The sequence below is a fragment of the Corella eumyota genome, chromosome 6 (assembly GCF_963082875.1).
Source record: "Corella eumyota chromosome 6, kaCorEumy4.1, whole genome shotgun sequence".
Lineage (NCBI taxonomy): Eukaryota > Metazoa > Chordata > Ascidiacea > Phlebobranchia > Corellidae > Corella > Corella eumyota.
In genome coordinates this window covers 308,421-332,433 of record NC_137495.1, presented here as the reverse complement: position 1 = coordinate 332,433, position 24,013 = coordinate 308,421, and the positions used below count along the sequence as shown (strand labels likewise).

General features: G+C 30.0%; 3 protein-coding genes across 4 annotated transcripts; 2 read left to right on the top strand and 1 right to left on the bottom strand.

The window, feature by feature from the left end:
* The first annotated feature begins 770 nt into the window (after positions 1 to 770).
* Positions 771 to 2,351, top strand: LOC145755232 (barrier-to-autointegration factor-like). Its single transcript, XM_082571458.1, has 2 exons — positions 771 to 922; positions 1,387 to 2,351. The coding sequence occupies exons 1-2, from the start codon at positions 800 to 802 to the stop codon at positions 1,528 to 1,530; spliced, it is 267 nt and encodes an 88-aa protein (XP_082427584.1). The 5' UTR covers positions 771 to 799; the 3' UTR covers positions 1,531 to 2,351.
* On the bottom strand, positions 2,232 to 8,706 carry LOC145755231 (uncharacterized). The gene is made up of 9 exons (XM_082571457.1): positions 8,603 to 8,706; positions 8,388 to 8,528; positions 7,511 to 7,638; positions 7,188 to 7,397; positions 5,949 to 6,186; positions 5,632 to 5,781; positions 2,985 to 3,109; positions 2,481 to 2,564; positions 2,232 to 2,364 (listed from the first exon to the last, which is right to left on the bottom strand). Exons 1-9 carry the CDS (start codon positions 8,670 to 8,672, stop codon positions 2,299 to 2,301), a joined length of 1,212 nt encoding a protein of 403 aa, XP_082427583.1. The 5' UTR covers positions 8,673 to 8,706; the 3' UTR covers positions 2,232 to 2,298.
* Positions 8,707 to 10,874: 2,168 nt separating this feature from the next.
* Positions 10,875 to 23,249, top strand: LOC145755493 (uncharacterized). Of its 2 annotated transcripts, XM_082571730.1 has the most exons (8): positions 10,875 to 11,585; positions 12,003 to 12,151; positions 12,465 to 12,583; positions 13,208 to 13,364; positions 13,870 to 14,127; positions 14,668 to 14,838; positions 15,300 to 15,501; positions 22,800 to 23,249. In XM_082571730.1, exons 1-8 carry the CDS (start codon positions 11,372 to 11,374, stop codon positions 22,886 to 22,888), a joined length of 1,359 nt encoding a protein of 452 aa, XP_082427856.1. In that variant the 5' UTR covers positions 10,875 to 11,371; the 3' UTR covers positions 22,889 to 23,249. The 2 variants fall into 2 exon arrangements, with proteins under 2 accessions (XP_082427856.1, XP_082427857.1); XM_082571731.1 differs by lacking the exons at positions 10,875 to 11,585; positions 12,003 to 12,151; positions 12,465 to 12,583; ... (2 more) ...; positions 14,668 to 14,838; positions 15,300 to 15,501 and adding exons at positions 20,394 to 20,580; positions 21,052 to 21,239; positions 21,630 to 21,736; positions 22,102 to 22,241; positions 22,380 to 22,583.
* Positions 23,250 to 24,013: the final 764 nt, after the last annotated feature.

Below are 24,013 nucleotides of genomic sequence, written 5' to 3'. Positions count from 1 at the left end.
AAAAAGTTTAAAAAATGACTAAATAATATCTGTGATGTTTATACTAGACAGGTTTTCTATATTAACCTAAAATTTTCTGTCTTTATCGATTATTTTCTTATAAAATAAAACACAACACTGATAGACCATAAAGTATTTACTTTAATTGCTTTGTTAATATTAGCTTACTTGAATAAATATCAAATATCGTTGAAGAAATAGTTCTTCCAACAAGCATAGTAAACATAGTGGAGTATAATTTCTTTCCAGGTATTTTCCCTGGTTTGTGACATCACAGTACCTATTATGTCTACAAGAGAAAGGGTAAAGAGGGTATAAGATAATAGTTTGTTTTCAGGATAAATTTACTTTTATAAAAACAGGTTACGTTAAAGTTGTATGTCAATATGTATTATGAGAAAAAAATAAGCTAATGATTGAGTATTGGTTATAAGATTGAGATTTTTTTATAGTTAAAGTTAGTTTTTTGTTCCTTTTTTTAATAATTAAATTTGTTTTTGATTTTTAAACTAAATTTTTACATTTTAAATTTTATTGATTGGTTTTTATTTTAGTGTGTTTAAAAAATTGTATATGTCTGGTGTATTTAAAGAATATGATTCTTAGTTATTGATTATTAAATTTTGTATTAATTTATATCACTTTTTTGTTTTAAAAAAAGAAAACAGTTTTAGAATGAGTTAGAAATAATAATTTAGTTAATTAGTGAAAAAAATTCCAGAATGTAGTTCTAATAATTAAATTTTTTATGTTTTTTAAGGAATAGTTTATATAATTTTGCAAATAACACCTAATTAAAATGACCCAAACAAAGAAATATCAAGATTTTCTGAGTGAGCCGATGAGAACAAAAGATGTAAAACATATTCCTGGCATCGGGAAAAAAATTGGGGAGAAATTAATTGAAGCTGATTATACTAAAGTAATTTGTTGTCCTTAGTGCAAGTACTTTTCTAATTGGTCCAGGAAAAATCTAGAATAGTTAACCCCTAGAAATAGTAACCCAACCATTAAAAAATGTCCCTTTTAGGATAAGTAACCTAATAGAAAAGTGACCGCCTAAGTTATTAGGCCAATTTTCCATCTCTTAACCAAGTAACCCCCCCAGAATAACTAGCTTGCTAATATTACTACTGTACCTTGAAAAAAACACCCCCTCCAACATTAATACCTCCTTAAAAAACAACCTCATTGTGAACAGATAGAGTATGAAATATTTTTCTTAAAGTAGTAACATTTCACAAAAATTAATTTAAAACCGACTTACCTAGAAATAGAGTTTCTGTTTTACGTTGATAGGATATTTTATTCTAGCTAGAATGATTTACCATGTTATAAACTAATCTGTAAATCATTTATATCTGAGTTTAAACTTGAAACTTTTAGGCATACAACGTTCTTGGTGTGTTTCTCGGAGTTGACCAAAGTTACGACACTTTCACTGATTTCATGAACAGATACGGGGCCAACCGAACCCAAGCTAACAGCACGTACGATGCACTAAAACACTGGTGCGATAAGTTTATTTAATTAACGAGGTGGTTTTTAAATAACAGAGGTGTAGGTTTTTGGTAATTAAAGAAGGGAAAAAAGTTTTAAATTTGTTCGTCACAAGTTGTTTTTATTATGTAACGTAATGAAGAGTCTAAAAAAATTTTTTTTTGTTAATTGATAAATTAGGTTTTGTGTATTCTAACTTACTCATAACTTCGTGGTGTTTTTATTTTAGTTTTTTTAGTAATTATAGAGTTTAAGTGATGACTAATTAACAAAATATAGTATTAATATTTGCAATTTGATATTTTGTTTTATAAGTATTTCTTGTACCTATGTTTATAGTTCATTTGCAGTATTTTAACTAAGTTAACTTTATAGTTATTATTAATTTGCTTAATTATTTGTCAGTATAATAAAAGTATGGCTGTGCTGGTTAAGTTATATTAATAATAGTTGTTGATAACCCGCCCTACAGTCAGGATTTTAATTGTCATAATATTATTGCAGCTAATATTTTCCTGCTATAGTTTTATTTGTAGTTCTTTTAATTGGACATATTGTCTACTAAGCTCTACTAAGATTGTTGCAAAATTAACTTGAAATATATTGGCAATAATATAATTAATATTATTTAACCTTTAGACTCCTACTAATAATTCAAAATAAATGTATTTGACTAACTTTATATTCTACATAACTCTTCTGTTTTTGTTATTGTTACTAAGACACTGTGATTAAATGTACAAAGTTTTCTGTATTTATTGCTTAAGAAAAGTTAAAAAGATGAAATATTAACAAAGTTTAGAAAACACAAAAATGTTGGGTCGGGTCTTCAAAGTTGAACCCAAGTTCAAATTCCGGAACATTCTAGAATTTAAAATAAAAGTTTAAAAAATTGGATATTTTTAAACTGTTTAAATTTTGTTTTGAAAAACTGTTTTTAATTTTTTATTGACATTATCATAGGGTAGGCACTTTCTCACCTTGAGTAAATACTTTAATCCATTGCCTCTCAGGTTTCCGTAATAAAGTCCAGGTTTTCTGCAGAGTATACCGATGGCTTCAATCTACAAATTATTAGTTTAAATATTTGTTGTCATCAGTAACTAATCATAATGTAGCATAGCTAGGGGCAAATATACAAGTCTAAGCGCTATAAACGGTATGAACTAATGCGCTATAAACGGTATGAACTCTTGCTGAGCCAGCACTTAATCAGTAGCATAATTACTGGGTAATTATAATTTATAATATCCCAAACTGCCACAGTCAACTTAAGACTGGGTCAGGGTAACTATTGTTACTCTATGTTTAGATAGCGCATTCGATCTTTCTACATCGAGGATAAAGATACATAAAAAAAAAGTATATTCCTAGCACAAACTATTGTTTAAGTGGATTGATTCGTTATAAAAATGGTTTTTATATACTGGTGCTACTTGTAGTAAATGGTGATTAAGCATGCTACTAATAATAAGTAAGGTTACCAGTTGTTGACGTTCGTTGTTAAGTTTGGGGTCATAAACAACTCCATGCATCCAATTCTCCGATAAATTCAACTCGTTTAGGTTGACCAGGCCAAGCAACATGTCCCTTCTTATAAGTGGAAGGGCTGCAAAAATTATTAATTAAACTTTCATGTTGTATTAAACCTAGTCTTCTTATTAAGCATATTGGTTAACGTGCCTTTATGCCGTTATTTATATCTTTTAATTACTAAAAATTAAGACCGGTCTCTCGAAAATGCATATAGTTGATGTGGTCGCTATGACATATGCACGTGTTTCCAAAAGTAATTAAAATGATATTGCCTTATTAATTATTTGAATAAAAGTTTATTAACGTTAATCTCTCAATAAAAGTAGAACGAAAACTAATTAATTTATGTTTAAAAAATTATTTTAACTTTTTTTTACAAAAAAAATTTGCACTTAAAAAAAATTTTCGCTTAGGCTAAGTGAACCCATAACCGAAGCTTTAACTTAGGCTTGAGCGAAACTTAGATTTTTATTAAGGACCACAAATAGCTTTATTTTAGGCTTAACCTAGGCTCAAGATTTTGATGTTTAACGTACAGTTAGGGAAGTTTAAATGGGAGGCCTCCCAGCGACAAATGGGAGGCCAAGCACTTCTCCGTACGTGGATATTCATTGGTTTCATAAGCGCGTCTGATCAGCTTGTAGTGCCTTTAGGCCGATGGCTTTGATCGACTGTTCGCTTTTTTGAATATCGGATCACCTACGCTACAGCAGGAACTGTTTTACCCTAAGTTGGCATAGTTTAAAAGTTTTAGTCCACCTTAGCCTCAGTTGTTAGGTCTCTCGCTAGATTTTTTGGTAGATGTGTTGCACTTTAGTCTATTAGTTAGGTTGCTTGCTAGATCTGTTGGTAGATATGTTGCGCTTTAGTCTAGTAGTAAGGTTGCTTGCTAGGTTTTTTGGTAGATGACTTGCATTAGTCTTAGTAGTTAGGTTGCTTGCTAGGTTTTTTGGTAGATGTTTTGCGCTTCAGTCTTAGTAGTTAGGTCGCTTGCTAGATTTTTTGGTAGATGTCTTGCGCTTTAGTCTAGTAGTAAGGTTGCTTGCTAGGTTTTTTGGTAGATGACTTGCATTAGTCTTAGTAGTTAGGTTGCTTGCTAGATTTTCGGTAGATGTCGTGCGCTTCAGTTTTAGTAGTTGGTTCGATTGCTGGGTTTTTTGGTAGATGACTTGCATTAGTCTTAGTAGTTAGGTTGCTTGCTAGGTTTTTTGGTAGATGTCTTGCGCTTCAGTCTTAGTAGTTAGGTTGCTTGCTAGATTTTTTGGTAGATGACTTGCATTAGTCTTAGTAGTTAGGTTGCTTGCTAGATTTTCGATAGATGTCGTGCGCTTTAGTCTTAGTAGTTGGTCGCTTGCTAGATTTTTTGGTAGATGTCTTGCATTAGTCTTAGTAGTTAGGTTGCTTGCTAGGTTTTTTGGTAGATGTCTTGCGCTTCAGTCTTAGTAGTTAGGTCGCTTGCTAGTTTTTTTGGTAGATGTTTTGCGCTTCAGTCTTAGTAGTTAGGTCGCTTGCTAGTTTTTTTGGTAGATGTGTTGCGTTTTGGTTTTAGTAGTAAGGTGGCTTGCTAGATTTTTTGGTAGATGTCTTGCATTAGTCTTAGTAGTTAGGTTGCTTGCTAGATTTTTTGATAGATGTCTTGCGCTTTAGTCTTAGTAGTTGGTCGCTTGCTAGATTTTTTGGTAGATGTCTTGCATTAGTCTTAGTAGTTAGGTTGCTTGCTAGATTTTTTGGTAGATGACTTGCATTAGTCTTTATAGTTAGGTTGCTTGCTAGATTTTTTGATAGATGTTTTGCGCTTCAGTCTTAGTAGTTAGGTCGCTTGCTAGTTTTTTTGGTAGATGTGTTGCGTTTTGGTTTTAGTAGTAAGGTGGATTGCTAGATTTTTTGGTAGATGTCTTGCATTAGTCTTAGTAGTTAGGTCGCTTGCTAGATTTTTTGGTAGATGTCTTGCGCTTCAGTCCTAGTAGTTAGGTCGCTTGCTAGGTTTTGGTTAGATGTCTTGCGCTAGTTGTGTGTTAAGTTAGTTAAGTTCGTTTTAGACTAAGTGCAGCTAGTTGGTAATAAAACTAGACTTGTTTGTTATATAGCTACTTGATTATAGAGCTAGGCTTGTTTGTTGTATAAATCGCTATGTATATATATTAGTTAGTCTTTGTAGTGTGGTAAACATGTATTTAAAGTTGGTAAACATTAGCACAGTTTATATATTTTAATTAATGTTCTTTAATTACTTTACTTAAAATCCAATCAGGTGTTTCATTATATAAATAATATATAGATTTAAAGATCAATTTATCTGGCACATTATTTATACATTGAAAACTGGCTAAAACTGACTGCCTAAATATAGATGTTAGACGCATATCGGGCATATCGGGCATTTTGACTATCGGGCATATTGACCATCGGGCATATAGTTTTTCGAGATACCGATTAAGTTATTTATAAAGTTACTAAGGTTAAAAATTAAGTTGATAGTACTAACTGTGAACATAATATAATTGTAAAATCTTTACATGGTTTAATTATATATTACTACGTAGTTTACCCAAGATTTTTAACCCCAAATCCTTTACCCCACACCCCCCTACCTACCATTATGCGAGATGTCAAGTTCGTTCAATTGTGGCATGAACCCAAACGTTCGATCCTCGATATTTTTGATTAAATTTGATCTCAAGTTCAACCTCCTTAGTGACGACAAACCTCGCAACGTTCCAGGAGTTAGCTCCGTTAAAGCGTTGCCTGTAACAACGTGACGTCATCATTAGTTTAGTGGTGGTTACGTCATTGTTTGTGATGTTATTTAATTATTTTTAGTTACGTCATTGCATAAAACATTTTAAGCTTAAGTAGTAATTGCGTCATTTTATTTTTGTTATGTCATAGAAACCAAATATGACGTCACTTACTCGATAAATCCAGTGTTTCCAAATAACGTTTCCCGCCAAAAGTTCCTGGGCGGATTTTGGAAATTAAATTTTCGTTGAGTGACAAATGTTTAAGTCCGTTCATTCCCGCCAAAATACCGCCGTCTAGTGACGTGATTTTGTTGCGATTTAAGTTGAGAAAAGTGAGTCGAAAGAGGGCAGCAAAGCCGATTGTTCGAATCGTTGATATTTCGTTGTTGGACAAATCTAAATAATCCAACTAAAAACAAAGGGAAAATGTTAGTTAAAAACTTTAAAATTACATTTTTATAAGGCTTAAAGTTTTGTGTTCGATTCCCACTACTGCTATTGTGTCTTGGCATTATAAGGACAACTTAGGCCTTAGATTTAGGTTTTATAAGGTTGTAACAACGTTATAATATACCGTTAATGGTATCGCTTAACATGTTAAGAGGTTTTGGGTTCGAATCGCGCCAATGGCACACTATTTGCTCTTAAACTAGGAATTTACTAATAGCTATAACTTGTCGCTTAAAAGGAATATGAAAATAAAAGTAAAAAGTTAATAATGGCATTCTGTTATCGCGGTATTATAACGTGTTATTGAAAATAAGTTGTTGTTGAGTTAATATTGTTTTTCTGCATTGAAAGCAAACAAATTGAACTTGTTTTGACAACTTAATCTTAGAATTATTTATAGTGGTTACGAGTTTCACGAAATTCGGGTATTTTTGTGCCAATTTATCTTATTTAAATATTAAGTAGGCGAAAGTTTTAACAATTTAATTGTTTAAATATTTCTACTTCTAATTTTAAGTTATTTGCGGGTTAAGATACTTAAGTTGGACTTAAATTCAGAGCAATTTTGTGGGTTATAATGGTGTTACACTTAGATAAAAATCTTTAAAATATCATGTTAAAGAATTAGTAAAATAAACAAATTCGCAACATTAATAAACATGTGACAACATAGCAACAGTAGGAATTGAACCCTAAACCTTAAGTAGTAATAAATACACCACACATGAGGCAAGGTGCTATAAACGGTACGAACTCCTGCTAAACTTAACCAGCAGCTTAATTATCGGGCAATTATAATCTATAATATCCCAAACTGCCACAGGCAACTTGAGACTGGGTCAGGGTAACTGATGTTACTCTATGTTTAGGTCGCAAATTCGACTTTACCACATCGAGGGTAAAGATATATACCAAAAAAATAGTTAAGCAATGCAGGATTTCGATTTTTTTAAATCTTACGTTGTTAAGTCCTTGGAAGATATGAAAATAGATATTCTCAATTTTGTTGTTTGAGAGGATAAGTTGTTTTAAGTTAGGGAGCGGGTGGAACGATCTTGGTTCAATTTCAGTGATTTTGTTGCTACCTAGATTCAGGGTTTCCAAATTATTTAAACCGACAAATGAAAAGCGATTGATTTTCGACAAGTTGTTGTCTTCTAGTTGAATAAACTAAAAAAAAAAATTAATTGAAAAAATAATTATTTAAATAAAGTAGAATTTAAATTTACTTTTAAAGTAGTAAAAAAAATTATTTAAAAAAAAAAGTTACCAAAATTCCTTACTTTAACCTCAGGTTCGAATCCAAAACCTCCATCCCCAATTTCGCTGACGTTAGCATTATTTAGAAATAGCTTGTACGTGATTGGTTTAGCGCTGGTGACGTCATCTTGGTACTGCGAAGGCAGCTTTTCTATAAAAAAAAAAATTTTATTTCTATTTTTGAAAAATATTTCGAGTCGTCGCGCCGTTCCGCGTGCTCGTATATTCTATGACGTCACAAACCGTAATTATGTATCGCATCTGGAAATCTAGAAACGTCCCGAAATTTAAAAAATAGAAAAAATAAAATTTAAATTCATCGTCGGGTTTAATATTTCGTGGATTTATTAAAATTAATTAAAAAACTTTAATTACAATTAATTACCCAATAATGTCGCGTGATTTTTGTTGGTTTTTCCCGAATTATTCAAATTATTTTGAACTTTAACGCCTACACTAAAGTAACTTTAACGCCTACACTAAAGTATGTTGTGACGTAGTCATGTTTAATTATGACGCATTTTATCGGAATTTAATCGATTTAAAAGATTAAACTTCGGAGATTGTTTAAAAGGTTAAATGTCTATTGTTCTTGACAATGGGATAACAATTAAATTTAAGACAATGGGCGATTGTTTTGAACTTTGTCTTATTATTATGTAACATTTAACATTTTATTTGTTTAATTAAATTTTAAAATAAATTAATTAATTCCGTAATTAAAATAACAGGATGTTCAAATACCAGTTATATTAATTAAAAATAGTTTTTCTTAATTAAAATTGTGCCGAAATAGAATTTAAAATCTAATTTAAAGAATTAAAAATTCCAGGGCCAAAATTAAGTTTTAATTAGTTTTTATTAATTACACAAACAATAATATTTTATCACGTGACCTACCTTCTTTATTTAATCTTTTCAAACCATGTAGAAGAGAATAAAAAGAAAAAGGGAAGATTGTAGAGTTATTTAACTTGTGACACGTGATCTCGACTATGACATTTTCGGTTGTTTCGATTCGCTTGAGCGAGCATTCGTTTTCTAAAAAAAAAATTAAAAACTTTTAAAATAAAAAAAAAATTAAAATTAAAATAATTATGACGTCATTAACTTACCATACGTCACAGGGACGGTGTAAACGACCGCCGACAAAAATGCAAAAACTACAAAAGTTTTTAAACTCATAATTTTAAGTTAAATTTTAACAACTTTTAATTCTGCAAAAATCGTGATTAAAATTAAAAAAATTTGCAAAAATATTTTGTTTTTGACCTTCTTGGAAAAACTAAGATCGTTTATATAATTTATATTGTGCAACTTCTAAGTAAAATGGTCTAAAATTAGTTTAATATACGCATGAGGTTCGTGAATTAAAATGTTGTTTTGATTTAAATCTTTGCAGAAATCTATTATGAATATTGCTTGAAATCCTTGTTTATTTATTATTATGTTTATGTGATTAAGTCGGTCTTAAGAATTGCATAATTTAATAAATAGTCATTGGTTTTGTGGGTTAAATAATACCTCTTTTAAATAGAATATATGGTAACTAACTAGTCTTTTATAATTAATTATATTTTTTTTTAATTAGTAAAAATAAGTTTAACACAATTTGTTATAAAATTACAATAAAAATACTTTTTAATTTTTTTTGCAATTTAATTAAAATTTAAAAAATTATAACTCGAAAACAAAAAAAATATTTTTTTTATATAAATTGCGTTTTTCTATCTACATACTAACCTCTAATTCTGTAGTTAATATAAATTATTAAATAAAATAAATCTTAAACAAACTGTTTATGCGAATAAAAATATTTAAAAACGATATTTTATAATTCTTGCTAACTTTGTAAAATTAAAATTTCGAATGAAATATTTCGGTTTTTTGTCTCTTTATATACTCACGATAAAGTTTAATCCGACTGTGACATCATAGTGGTTTATGAAAATATTTAGATGAAACTTTTTCTCCTAAATATTTTATCAAAAATTAAAATTATCGTAAAATAACATTTTAAATTTAACATTCATCTTAAATGCTCCAATCTTATGGTGAACTTTACTTTAAATGTGGGGGTGTTACTAATATTAAAGGGGATTTTTATATGTTACATTTTATAAATATTAATAAAAGTTTATTTAAAACATTAATTCAAAGGCGTTGTCTGGTAAATTAATAAAAAATAAAACGTTTCTCAATTTTTAAACTAATTTTCCACCCTTATGTGACGTTATAATGAACAATTTATTCCACTTTTGTGACGTCATTATCATAAAGCAGTTGTGTTTTGGTTTTAGGTTGGTTTTACTCGCGGCGCTCGCGTGATTTTACGAATCGTTTTTTTGGAAAATACTTGAAAATTTCACCCAAAAATGTTAAAATAAGAAAGACGTTGTTAAAGGCTAGCCGGGCCAACGCCTTAGATTTAGGTTGCTCCTTATAAGTACTTAAGTTGAACTAACATTTAAAATCAAATAATTATAAAGTTAAATAACATTTAACGTTTACTGTATAAACTTAAGTAATTAACACGCTAATTACAAAAGAATAATTTAATTTGTTTATTAATTAATATAAGTCATTTTTGTCTTAAAATTTTTTAATAAAAGTTGCTTTTTAAAAATAAACTTTACGCAAAAAATGTAGCGGTAACTAGCAGGGATTATAACGATAATAACTAAAAATAAAATTCAAATAATCCCAATTTATTTAAATCTATCTACCCACGGAAATTGATCAAAAAATGTTTAAAATAAAAATAAGTTGTTTTTTTAATCTTTTAATCTCAATTGACATGATCGAAATCAACTTGGTTTTAATGTCGTGATGTTCAGGTTTCTATTTTTAACTTGATCTTAATTTTGGTTGCTGCAATGTCTCACGTTTTCGATGGGGTTCTATTTTAAATCTTTAAGTTAGATGTTTTGAAATTTTTTTGGGTTACTCTACTACGGCGCGGTTTTATATTTTTAAACTTATTTTTGAACTCTTTTAGTCTTTTTAATTAATATAAACAAATCGTAATATGGGTTTATTAGGTTTCGTTTTACAATTTATTATTATGGGTTACTTCAACAATACAATAAACAGTATTACAATTTAATGAAAAAGTTTTAAAAAGTGACATTTTCTGATTTACGACATTAAAACATTATTATGTAGTTCTGTAAGATAGTGTGGTTTAAGAACACTTCATAAATAAATATTTTTGCTAATATGTTGCTTAGAATTTAATTGATTTGTTTTAAAAATTGATTTTTGCTTTTTTGAGGATACACGATTTAAAACCGGTTTTTCATCTACGCGTCAGTAATCACCCAAGTGAAACAAATCGTTACAGCGAAATCAGATATACACAATAGAAATAGCGAACAAATTTGTTAAATTTTCACTAAAATTAAAGTTAAAATCTAAGCATAATAAATGGAAAGGCATATGTAAAAAAGTTAAGTTTAAACTTATTTTATATAAAAATTTAAATTGTAAACTATCTTATAAATGTACAACTCGCTTATTAGCTTATTTACCTGCTTTAGTCTGTCTGTTAGTTTAGTACTTTACTACTCTGTAAGTCTTACCGATTGCTGTTTTGATGAAACATTCTGCAAAGTTTTTAAATTTTATATTTTTAGTAAACTAAAGTCGGTTATGGTATTTAATAAATTAGACAGTGTATACAACTTTAATGTTTTTATTATCAGTTAACTGACTTTAGAAAGACTAACGTTAACTTAAGCCTTTTATATTAACTATATAAGCTGTCATAAATATTATATTTAAATTTTAAGATTATTTATTAATTCTTTTTGTTTCTAAAACCATTTAAAAAGTTTTTAATTTTAACAAATTTTAATGTTTATATTTTAGAAGCAAATCCAACAATGAAGCATCGAAATATTTTAATTTGTTTTCTATTTATCCTCGTTTTAAAATTTGTGCGAGCTCCACCACTTGAAGCAGCAGTGAGCGTGGACAAAAGTTGGACGGAGTTTTGGGTTGTTCGATTGTTCATCAATTTACTCGGTTACGCCTCAGTGGTTGCACCCGCTTACTTAATTATTCGATATTTAAGGAAAATTAATTACAATGAAACTGGTAATATTTTGTTTTTTAAAAATTTATATTATGATAGAAATTATTTTTGTATTCATTTATTCTGTATTCATTATTAAGTAGAAAGGTCGACTTTACAGTCTTAATAAAGAGTACCTTTAGTTAGCTCGAGCCAGTTTAAAATTGCTTGTGCCAGTTTGGGATATTATACATTATGATTGCTCAATAATTAAGCTGCAGATTAAATGTTAGCTTGACAGAAGTTGCACCTTACTTGAAGCTGCTGCATGAAAGCATTGGGGTTAAAAGTTGCGTAAAAAACAGCTTTTACTTTTAAGTTTAAATTATCTTGACTTGGTGTTAGTTTGTTTTGGCAGTATTTTAAAGACTGATTCTGGGTGCTATTTAGAATCTTACTAGTATTTCAAATCACAATAAACAACTAACTTTTATATCCAGGTAGTGGAATATGTTTTTCTATGATTAAAGCTTGTGTGTTCGGTTCCGAGGTTCCCGAGACTTTATCCTCACTTCCGATCAACGCCGACAAAAAAATGGAGACAAAGAAACGAACTTTTGTTCTCTTGGTTTGTGCTGGAGGTTTGCAGGTAAGATATCAATTAAATTAAAGTTTGTAAATTTACATTTTGATTATGTATTGTTTGATAGGGCTATTTTAAAACAATTATTTGGTTCAATTTAGTTAGAAATATTGAATATTACCTTGTTTAAAAACATCTATTTTCTTACAATTTTGAATCCAGTAACAAAGTTTGAAAATAAATATATTTTTAGAAGTTTATTTTAATTAATTAAACTTTAGCTTTTATTTGTATATACAGCTAAAAAATTGTTGTATTAAAGTTTTGATTATATCCCTACTGTTGCTTTATAAGCTTATATATTTCTTGTTATTCTTAGTTGGCATATTTAACATGGGGGATTATACAAGAAAGAATAATGACGAAAGAATACGGAAAAACTGAAACCAATCCCGGCGAAAAATTTACAAATTCACAATTTCTAGTTTTTGTTAACAGGTAAATTGGATTTTATGCTAAATTTTTGCCCCATTCTGTTTATCTTATATTAAATGTGAAATTAAAGGTTAGGTATATACCACTCCACCCTTAAGCAAATACTAAACTGTGTATACTACTACAAAGCATTTCTCATAACTAATGTAAAGGTTTTCAATTTAAACTTTAAACTCTTACATAAAAGGCATAAATAAACACTTTAATTATCCCCACTGATCTCATGCTGTAGCCTCTTTAAGTAAGGTGCTATAAGCGGTACGAACTCCTGCTAAGCCAATACTTAATCAGCAGCAATTATCGGGCAATTATAATCTATATTATCCCAAACTGCCACAGGTAACTCGAGACTGGGTCGGGGTAACTGATGATAATCTATGTTTAAGTCGCGCATTCGACTTTCCCACATCGAGGATAAAGATATATACAAAAAAAAATTATAGTTTTGTATGTTTTTAGGAACATTATGATTTTGCTAACTTAAAAAACAAGTTTTTATGTACATATATATTTGTTTCTATACACCAATATACCCCAACTTGTGTATAAATATCATGTTGAATTTACGTATTCTTTTATGTATTTTAAACACCCGATAATTTAACTTTAATTATTTTTTAATTTCAGGTCGTTAGCATGTATTGTAGCTGGGACCTATATTTTATTATTCCGACAACCGAGACATAATTGTCCGTTGTATAAATTCTCCTATTCATCGTTTTCCAACATCATGAGCAGTTGGTTTCAATATGAAGCTTTAAAGTTTGTTTCTTTTCCAACCCAGGTATGTTGTTGATGTGATAATAATTAATTCTTAACAGTTCTCTGGTTAATGTGGCCAAGTCTTTCATTTATATATAATGGAGCCAATTTGACGATATATATCTATATATATGTATGTGTAATTTAAAGGCCTTTAAAATAAAAAACTGCTGCTTGTGGTGCATGGGTAAGTTATCGTAGCCAAATATAAGTTGAGAGTTGCAACTATATTATGACAATTAAATTGCCGATATAGGGTGAGCTATTGACAAGCAGTGATAAGGTGTCATTGGTAACCCGTAGCAATGGTCGATAAGAAGTGTTGGCATCATAAAGTTTTAAAAAATCAAACCTATTTTTAAACCTTTTATTCCTTTTTCTACTATAAAGCTTTCTAGTAGTTAAACATTCTTTAATTTTAAATATCAAAAAAATGACAACTCACCTAAGTAAGTATCATGTTAGTTTTATAAACAGAACCTAAATTTACTAAGTTTGTAACCAACCTATGTTAACTTAACATTCAGGTTATGGGCAAAGCATGCAAAGTGATCCCAGTCATGTTGATGGGCAAAGTTGTCTCGGGGAACACATATCAACTTTACGAGTGGATCACGGCCGCGATGTTGTCGGTAGGGATCAGTCTCTTCCTCCTTGCTCAAGGGGGTGATAAGGGCAATCACCTAGATGACATGGCAACAACAGGAGTCACTCTGGGGTCGTTGTCAGGATTAGTTTTGATGTTGGGTTACATGGCGTTCGACAGTTTTACTTCTAATTGGCAGGTTTGTAAAAATTCTTTGCAATCTATGTAATAGTTTGTTTTTATGTGGGAATGCAACAATAGGTTTCTATCTGTAAGGTTAACTCCATATAATGGAGCTTAGTGAACAATATATATAATGGTTATCCAATTTATAGACCTTTCAAATAAATAAAACTGATGTTTGTGGTGCACAGGCAAACTATTGCAGGCAAATATTAGTTAAAAGTTGAAACCATATTATGACGATATTAGGGAGGGCTATAGTCTAGTTGGTAGATTGTTAAACTGTTTTTATATTTTGTGTTAAATAGTATTAACTGTGTGATGCTATAATCTGTTTAATTTTATGTTTTTTATACACACCATCTCTTTAGAATATAATGATACAATCGTTTAATATTATAAGATTTTTCATATAAGCTGTTGTTCGATTTTAATAAACTGTAAGCATATGTTTTCTAAGTATCCAGTACAATAGAACATTTTAAACAATACCCAATTCTACTTACTCAATTGTGGTTTGTTAAAATGGTTAAGTGATTAAAACTGTTTTTTTTAGGGCAAATTATTTAAAGTCCACAAGATGTCCTCGGTGCAAATGATGTTCGGGGTCAACTTGTTCTCGTGTGTCTTCACCTCGTGCTCTTTACTCGAGCAGGGAGGATTCTTCGAAGCTTTTTACTTCATGACTCAGCATGTCGAGTTTGTGTTCCATTCTGTTGTGTTATCTGTAAGTTTTAGGGTTTAAGTAATAAGGTTTAGGTTGTTTTGTTATTACTGATATATTATCGAAAACTAGTTTACTGAATGGATGTTTTGCCGAAACCTTATGCCCGAAAATGCCATTTTTTTGACATTGAAATATTTTCTGTTACCCCATTCAACCTGAGCCCTTCTATGGAAATTGCCCTTTAATTTATAAAAAAAATGTTGTCCTCAATTTTGGTGAAGTGTTGTTTCTATAAAATTACATTGTCTACTCAGTAAAAATGGTTTTCATTAAATAGGTACAGATGCCATTCAACCAATGTGACAATATGATAATCAATAGTATAATAAAGCAATAAAAATTTATATTTTAAATGTGTTATTGTTGTTAAACTTTAACACAATGTTAGTAGGTATCACAAAACATGTAAGTATTCCAAATATCAATTTTAAAACTTCTAATAATTGACAATTTTTTTTCAGATATGTTCCGCTGTCGGTCAGTTATTTATTTTCTATACAATCTCAGAGTTTGGTGCAGTTGTGTTCACAATAATAATGACAATGCGTCAAGCTTTCGCTATTTTACTTTCCTGTTTAATATATGGCCACCCGGTGGGGCTGTTGGGACTGGTTGGAATTTTGGTCGTTTTCTCGGCATTGTTTTTAAGAATTTATGCAAGAAGTCGAATTTCTGCGAAAAAACCATCAACAAACACTGGAAAAGTTTAAAAATTTTGAAAGTATTTAATTATTTATTTTTAAGAGTTTTTTAGAAAAGTTGTAGCTACTAAGTCTTTTAAAACACTTTATTATTCCATTTACCTTAACTCAACCAAACTCTAAAACTAAATTGCAACTTGGAACTATTTCACAAAACACAATTTTCATTTCAATCTATTTCTTGGAAAAAGCAACGTTTGTAACTAAAAAGGTGCTCAAAAAGGTTTCTGAATATCATAAGTCATCCTTACTACTTCTGCTAGATCATCAAAACTTAATATACAGCCGCTCAAAACTTAATATACAGCTTTTTAAAATTTATTTAATGAAGCACAAAGAAATACACACAAGATTCTAGCATCACAGCTTTTATACAATTACTTTTACCGTAAAAATATTGGATTATTATACTACTTCAGTTATTACCAATATTCCAATCTGCCATTCATACACAATACCTTACATAGGCACAAGAGGTACTTCTTTATTTATGTAGATTTTATTAATTTATTATACTCAATTTTTTATACACTGCTTATAGTTTTTGTGTTTTTTATTAAGTTAACAATATTCTATGTATAGACAGATTGAAGGTTTGTATAATCTTTCGAAATTTGAAAGTCAAAAGTTTATTGTTTAGGACAATTATTCCAAATCTTTACTTTTCCATTTTTGCAGATCAACATTTGGCACTTATATCTGAAAATCATATTAAAAAGTATTAGGTATAACTTACAAAAATTAACAAATATGGTAAAGCAATGTCAAAATATTAATATTATTTGTTATAGTCTGTAATTTATTTTTTGTTTATTTTTATTTATGCTGGGTGAAAATATGATACTACATTTATACGAAGTTTGTTTTATTTTTTAATAAGTTTTTCGGTTAAAATTGATATAAAAAGCACAATGTGATAAAAAAGGATTGTTGGATTTATTCAGCTATATTGTGTGCCGCATGGTGGCGGAAAAGAGCGTATTTTTGAAGTTGGATATTTTAATTTGTGCATAAGGATTTTTTAAAAAACAATTAAAATTTTGCAGCTGGGGCAACGGGAAAAGCTAGGATTCGGGCGTGGGTATGGGGCTCTACAACCAAGTCCTTAAAAGGTCGGGTCCCAGTCTGTGGGTCCACATATTCTGAATATTTTAGTTCCCGTAAAATTTTCATGTTTGGTCGCTTTTGGTAGAACGCTGTAGAAGTTGTGGAAACTATAAATTCGTATTTTAATTGTTGTGCCAACTTCATTGTTGCGTCAAAAAGCTTTTTGTTGACGCCTTGGTGAAGATAATCACCACGTGTTGTGGCCATGCAAGCGTAAAATATTTTCTTGGCTTTTAGTTGTTGTAAAATTCCTAATTCAAATTCCTCAAAAAATCGAACGCTGAATAAAAATTTAGGGTCAGTAATACCGACATAGTTAAGTTTAAAAAGGTGGTTTACATCCTCAGTTACATTTAGATAAATACCAACTAAATCACCAGTAAGTTGATCAAATGCACCAAAAGATAAACCATATTCTAAGTAGTGTAAGGCTCTCTGACTGTTGTAGCTTATTTCCTGTTTTAGATTGGGTTTCAGCCAAATTTCAGGATATCCTTTACCAGAGTAATGATCTTTTACCAGAGACAAAACTAGGCGTTTATCTTTTAAATAAATTCGCCCTATTTTAATCTTGTTCTTATTATTTTGAGCCATTTTTATCACTTATGCTGGGTAGAACCTGTTGTAAGTGCAAGTACGGTAACATAATAGCTGGTAACTTATTAACATTCTATTTGTTTAACGAACCGACTAAATATTCATAATGTTTATAGTATTCTAGTCTGCAACCTAGTTTTTGTTATAATTTTAATTATTACTAAGTTAAAATCATGATACTTTATGTGTATGCAATTTGTTTTTTTTTTCAAATAAGTTTATTGTTAAATTAATGGCGTTATGTACAGCGCAAAAAAGCAGTATTATAGCAGGTTTACTTAGATAAAATTTGCTTATAAAAGTTAAAATTTCTGCATAAAATGATGATTACCACGAAATTCCGAACATTTTTTAATAAAAATAGGGTTAGGTTGCAAAATTAGCACTACATACAAAAATGCATTTAAAATTAGGGTGGAGGGGTAACTGGGAAAGCTATAACCCGAGCATGGGTGTGGGGCCCTTCACCTACGTTCTCGAATGGTCGAGTCCCTGTTTGTTGGTCCACATATTCGGAATACTTTAATTCTTTAAGAATGTTCATGTTTTTTCTTTTAGGATAGTAAGCGGTTATGAATGTGGAAACTATGTAATCGTATTTTAATTGTTGTGCCAACTTCATTGTTGCCTGAAAAAGCTTTTTGTTGACACCTTGCTGGCGATAATTACAATGGGTTGTTGCTAAACCACCATAAAATATTTTCTTGGCTTTTAGTTGTTGTAAAATTCCAGACTCAAATTCCTCAAAAACTCGAAGGCTCATTAAAAACTTAGGGTCAGTAATACCGACATAGTTAAGTTTAAAAGGGTGGTTTACATCCTCAGTTACATTTAGATAAATACCAACTAAATCACCAGTAAGTTGATCAAATGCACCAAAAGATAAACCATACTCTAAGTAGTGTAAGGCTCTCTGACTGTTGTAACTTATTTCTTGTTTAAGATTGGGTTTAAACCAAATATTAGAATGTTCTTCCCCGCAGTAATGGTTCTTTATCAGCGCTAAAACTGGGTTTTTATCTTTTGGATAAATTTTTTTGATTTCAATCTTTTGACTTGGCGCCATTTTATTTACTTGCATATGCTGAATAAAACATGTTTTGTGCCAGTTCTTCAACATATTTCCTGGTAATTATTTATTTCCGTTTTGTTTAGGAACTGTAGAAAACATGAATACACAAAAATAATATGCAGCTGGCAAATTACTTGTTTCTTTACATATTTATTCTCCAACTAAGTTTTATTAACGAATAATAATTAACACATAGAAAAACAGTTGCTTAAAATGTTAAAATTTAGTTTTATTTATGCTGCCTTCTATGCCCGTTAAGGTCACAACGTCTTGCAAATTTTCGGCCACAATCTTGACATTCAAAATTTAAAATCGGGTTTTTTACATGAAAATGGTTTTGGTGTTCTCGAAGTGAACTTAAGCGTTTAAAACACTGCTTACATTTATCACATTCGAACGGTCTTTCGTTGCTATGGGTGACCGCGTGTTCTCTTAATTTGTAAGAATCTCCGAACCGTTTCTCACAAACTTCACATTTAAATTTCTTAAGCTGAATTTTTTTTGGAGATGGCTCGTGCTCAGAGTGAACTTTAAGATGTTTGTTGACATGACTACTATGCCCAAATGCACGTTCACATAAAGGGCATTTATAAGGTTTTATACCCATATGAATACGCTCATGCCTCTTCACATCTTTTTTCTTTTTGAATGATTTTTCACAAATGTTACATTTAAACTCCCTTTTCTCACTATGCACAACCTCATGTTCTTTTAAAGCTCCGCTCCATATGAATTTCTTCTCGCAAATGTCACATTTAAAAGGTCGTTCGCCGGTATGGGATCGTACGTGGATTTCTAAGCCTGATAAATGGTGAAAACTTTTGCAACAGATGTTGCACTTGTGAGGCTTTTCAATCGGTTCATGTTCCAAGCGATGGACTTTAAGTTCGTCTGCTGTTTCAAACTTTTTATTACACAAAAAACACCTTTTCTTTTTTTCCATGAAGTGACGTAGTTCATGACGTCGAACGTACCTTTGTTGCGTAAAGCTTGCATCACAATAAGAGCAGTTGTATATTACCTCAATATTTTTGTGAAGTAACATGTGGATTTTTAAGGTATTTTTGTTGGCCAATATTTTTTCGCAAATTTCGCATTTTAAGACGTTATCATCTGCGTGAACTCTAGAACGCTTTTTCATTGAGATTTTATTCTTCTTATTCTTTTTACACTTATCACCTTTATGACGTAGATATTCGGATTGTGACGTAGGAAAGGAAGTTTCTTCAAATATTTCATGTTTTTCTACGATTGCTTCAATTATTTCACTCATTTTTAATAAAATCTTTCACTTTACAGTATTTATATCTTCATAAACAAGCAACATTTAGGTTTTAGTAAGTAATACTAACTCCCCAATTTGTTTTTTAATTGTGTCAACTAAGTTTTACTTATCAGCGGTCGCGGTCTAGACACTATTTAACCTCAGGCCACCGAGTTAGATGGTCAATTACTTTTTTATGACGTCATAGTAGAAAAGAATGTTAGACCCAATTTTCTTTTATAACTTTTTTTGAACCTAACTTACTAGTTTATACGTTGAGCTAAACAAAAAAGGAAAGTTATTAAATTAGTTTAGTCAGACACATGTTTTTACAAAAGCGTAACTGGTTCAAACAACTAAAAGTATTTTGCTGCAGTTTTTGTGACACAAATCTAAAAAAACGTTTATCCTCATTTGTAAAATGATTTGTACACCTTTTAAGTGACACATCTTCAAATAAAGAGAAAAATATTAAACAAAAATTGATAAATTGTAGTCAATTCTTATTTTCGTATGATTATACTATTTATAGTAAATTTTTAAAATAACTTATTGAACCGTTGTGAAAATTAGCAAACTTTTTACTATGAGAAAATTCCTATGCGTCAAACCTAGATATTCATCCGCGCTAAGCCGTTAATTTAAAAAATATATTTTTATCTGCTTTAATCGTGTAATTTTACAATTAATTTATTTTAATTTTTTATTATTTATATATCTTTGCAGTTTTTACTTCGTATTTATTAAAATATTAGCGATTTACGGTTCAGAATTACTAAAAAAATACTTTTTCTTTTACAGATTACATCACTATAACCGTTGGTTGACTATTGATTGATTGGCATTTCGATTTTAGCTTTGTCGGTTTCGTTCGTACTAGACTAGTACATTTTATCACTTTTAATCAGTTATTTACTAAAATTTATATAAAATGGGTGACACAGACAGAGAAGAATTGGTTTATAAAGCAAAATTGGCTGAACAAGCCGAAAGATACGATGGTAAGTTAAAATTGTTGGGCCTAATCAGTTAATTAATTAATTAATGTGTGTTTTAAATATGCTGCAAGTACAAACTAATGTATTATTTTATTAATTGAATCCTTCATAATAGTAGTTAAAGAAAATTGTGATCTATTTTTACAAAATGTCTGTCCTGTGTAATTGTTATACGGTCATACTTTGTGTTATGTCTCAACTTTTGTAAAATAAAAGTTTCTTAATCAATTAACGTTTTGTTTGTTGTTGTTAAACTTAAATAAATACCACTTTGCCATTAGAATTCTGCAATTTTTTTATTTACTATTTATTGTACTAGAATGATAATCTTAATAATATGACAAAGTATTTCAAAACATCTGTTAAATACTCAATTGTCTTTCAAGAATATGCAAAATTACTGCCTAAAACTTTATGATATAAACATAATATTTTATTTCGAGATTACTGAATTTTTAACTCGTTATTTTTTAGAAATGGTCGAAGCCATGAAGGAAGTGGCAACAAAAGACACCGAACTCACAGTAGAGGAGCGAAATCTTCTTTCTGTGGCTTACAAAAATGTTATTGGAGCCCGTCGTGCATCGTGGAGAATCATTAACACAATTTTACTCAAGCATAATAAGGAAGAGGCTGCTTATTGCCCTGAATATAAAAAACAAGTAACTAGAACTTTTTTTATTTTAAAAACGTTGGCACTTTTTTGTATAAATTGTTTGAGTACATTAAGTTTGTACACATTTAAGATTATTGATTTTATGCTATTGCATTGTTCTAGTGTTTTGTTGTTTAAATTTGAGATGTTTTAATATCATTTTATAAGTTTGTCTGTTTTTTGTATGTAAGTTATAAACAAATTATTTTAAACCATGCACAATTTTAACGACAATGGAACATTTACCCCAGCAACTCTCTGGGAAATTGTTATTGAATTTTTGAAACAATGTTGATCTAACTTTTGGTTTTAAAAAAATGTCTCTTCTGTCAAATAAGATTCTAAATTTAAAAAAATTTTATTCCTGTTAATTTTATTTTTAACAAATCTTATTTAGGTTGAAGGCGAGCTTACTAAAATCTGTGAACAAATTTTGGATTTAATTGAGAAAAATCTTTATCCTACAGCATCAAGCGGCGAGGGGAAAGTTTTTTACTTAAAAATGTAAATATTTAATCACTTTTTTTTTGTATATATCTTTATCCTTGATGTGGGAAAGTCGAATGTGCGACCTAAACATTGAGTACATCAGTTATTCTGACCCAGTCTTGAGTTGCCTGTAGCACGTTGGGATTTTATATAGATTATAATTGCCCGATAATTATGCTGCTGATTAAGTGCTGACTCAGAGGGAGTTTATGCCGTTTATTGCGCCTTACTCAAGGGCACTACAGCGTGAGAGCAGTGTGGATTGAACCCACGACTTCATGTGTGGTGTAGCAAGTGTTCTTACCACTACACCACGCTGCCTTATACTTTATACAACTGTGCCTGCATTGTTTTTTTAAATTTCTTTTGTTAAATTTTAGGAAAGGAGATTATTTTCGATACATTGCGGAGTTTGAGGAGGGAGCAGAAAAAAAGAAAGCATCCGAAAATAGTTTAAATGCATACAATGATGCTTCTACTGAATCAACTTCTTTACCGACAACACACCCCATTAGATTAGGTTTGTTTCAAGTTTTTTATAAAACTTTAATTTTATTACAAATCATTTAAATACACCCTAAAATATGAGCATAAAATAAGTGCTATGAGGTTAATACTAAAGCTGATAAAACAAATCCTTAAATTTAATTTGTTAAAGGTTTGGCTTTAAACTTTTCGGTGTTTTACTATGAAATCCTGAACTCTCCGGACCGTGCTTGCGGTCTGGCTAAAAAAGCATTCGACGAGGCAATCGCAGAACTCGATGCATTGTCTGAGGAGTCGTACAAGGACTCCACACTGATCATGCAACTGTTAAGAGATAACTTGACTTTGTGGACCTCTGATTTGGACGCAGAAAATGGTAAAAAAAAAAATTTTGGCTTTGTATTTATTGTAACAATACAATAAACTGTATATATAGTAAGTTATTTGTATCACCACTAACTAATTAAAATAAAAATCACTTTTGTTTGAAAAAAGGATTTATTTAACTTTTATTACTAGAAACTTACACTACTAGAAGATTAATTCTGGGGTCTTAAAATGTTGTTTACATAAAATTTTTAAATCTTTTTAGATCAACAACAACAACAACAACAACAACAACAACAACAACAAGTTGAAGATCTAGAGGCCAACCCAGAAGGCAACGAACCAGAAACTTAAAAAAATTTCAACTAATTCCACTTGTTGCATTAAAACGAATCTGCAAAACTTTTTGATGCTATATTAATAATTCTCTGCGTAAACTCACACAGCATGCTTGTGGTAATTTCAAAGTTTTAAAAGAGTATATTTTGTATTATGTTGAACTTATTTTTGTCGTATAACTTTTAGTTTTGGGAGCAGCGAAAAAGCGCTCTGTAATTTTGTTGTTTGGTTCTGAGTTTCAAATGTAGTTTGTGTATTAAATAATTACAATTTTAAACTTCTGATTTGTTATTTTAAAATTGGTTTGGCCAGGTCTTCTCAGCTTCAAGTTTTAATTGATTATAAATGTTGTGTGAATAAAATTTGTGAAAAAACCTATGAAAGAATATATTAGAATAAGTCAAGGTAAAATATGTTTTAATTCTGTAAGTATTGAGGATAAAAAATAATAGTTTTTTAACTAAGGTCTAGGACAAAATAAAATATTTTTCGGGTTAATACGAAAAGATGATTTTGTTAATAAACGTTATGTAAGGACTACAAAAAATGTTCTTTTGATATTAAGTTATTAAAAGTTCAACTTTTATTTAGAAATATACAATAAACTATACATTAATGCAATGGGAAGTAAATGAAAAAATCAGTTTTAAGATTTAATACATTTATTATCGCAAAACACGTTGATATCACGGTTTAAAAGTAAACCTTACAAGGCAAAGTATATATATTTAGTTTGTAAGACTAGACTACTGATTGATTAATAAGCAAGAATCGTTTCAGGCATCAAAATTAAAAATCCCGGCGCTTAATTGGCCACATTTTTGGCGCTTAGAATTTCTTGGGCGTTAGCTGAAATTTGTTCATTTGAAAGCACGTGGCTTGGCGTTCAGTGGTGTTCTGTTAGTTCTTTATAGTGTAGCAACTGGTTTTATTCGCACTAACATCTTATATATTGTTTGTTAGTACGATGTAGCTTTATTTATAAATGTTGTATTTAATATCACCAGCGTTGAAGATGGGTGTTTCGTCGAAGCGAACTTCTTCAAATCAAGTTAAGTGGATTCATTTTTATAAAGTTATATAAATATTTTTTATTAAAAACTTGTATAAAGTTTATATGGTGTTGTTGATCTGAATATG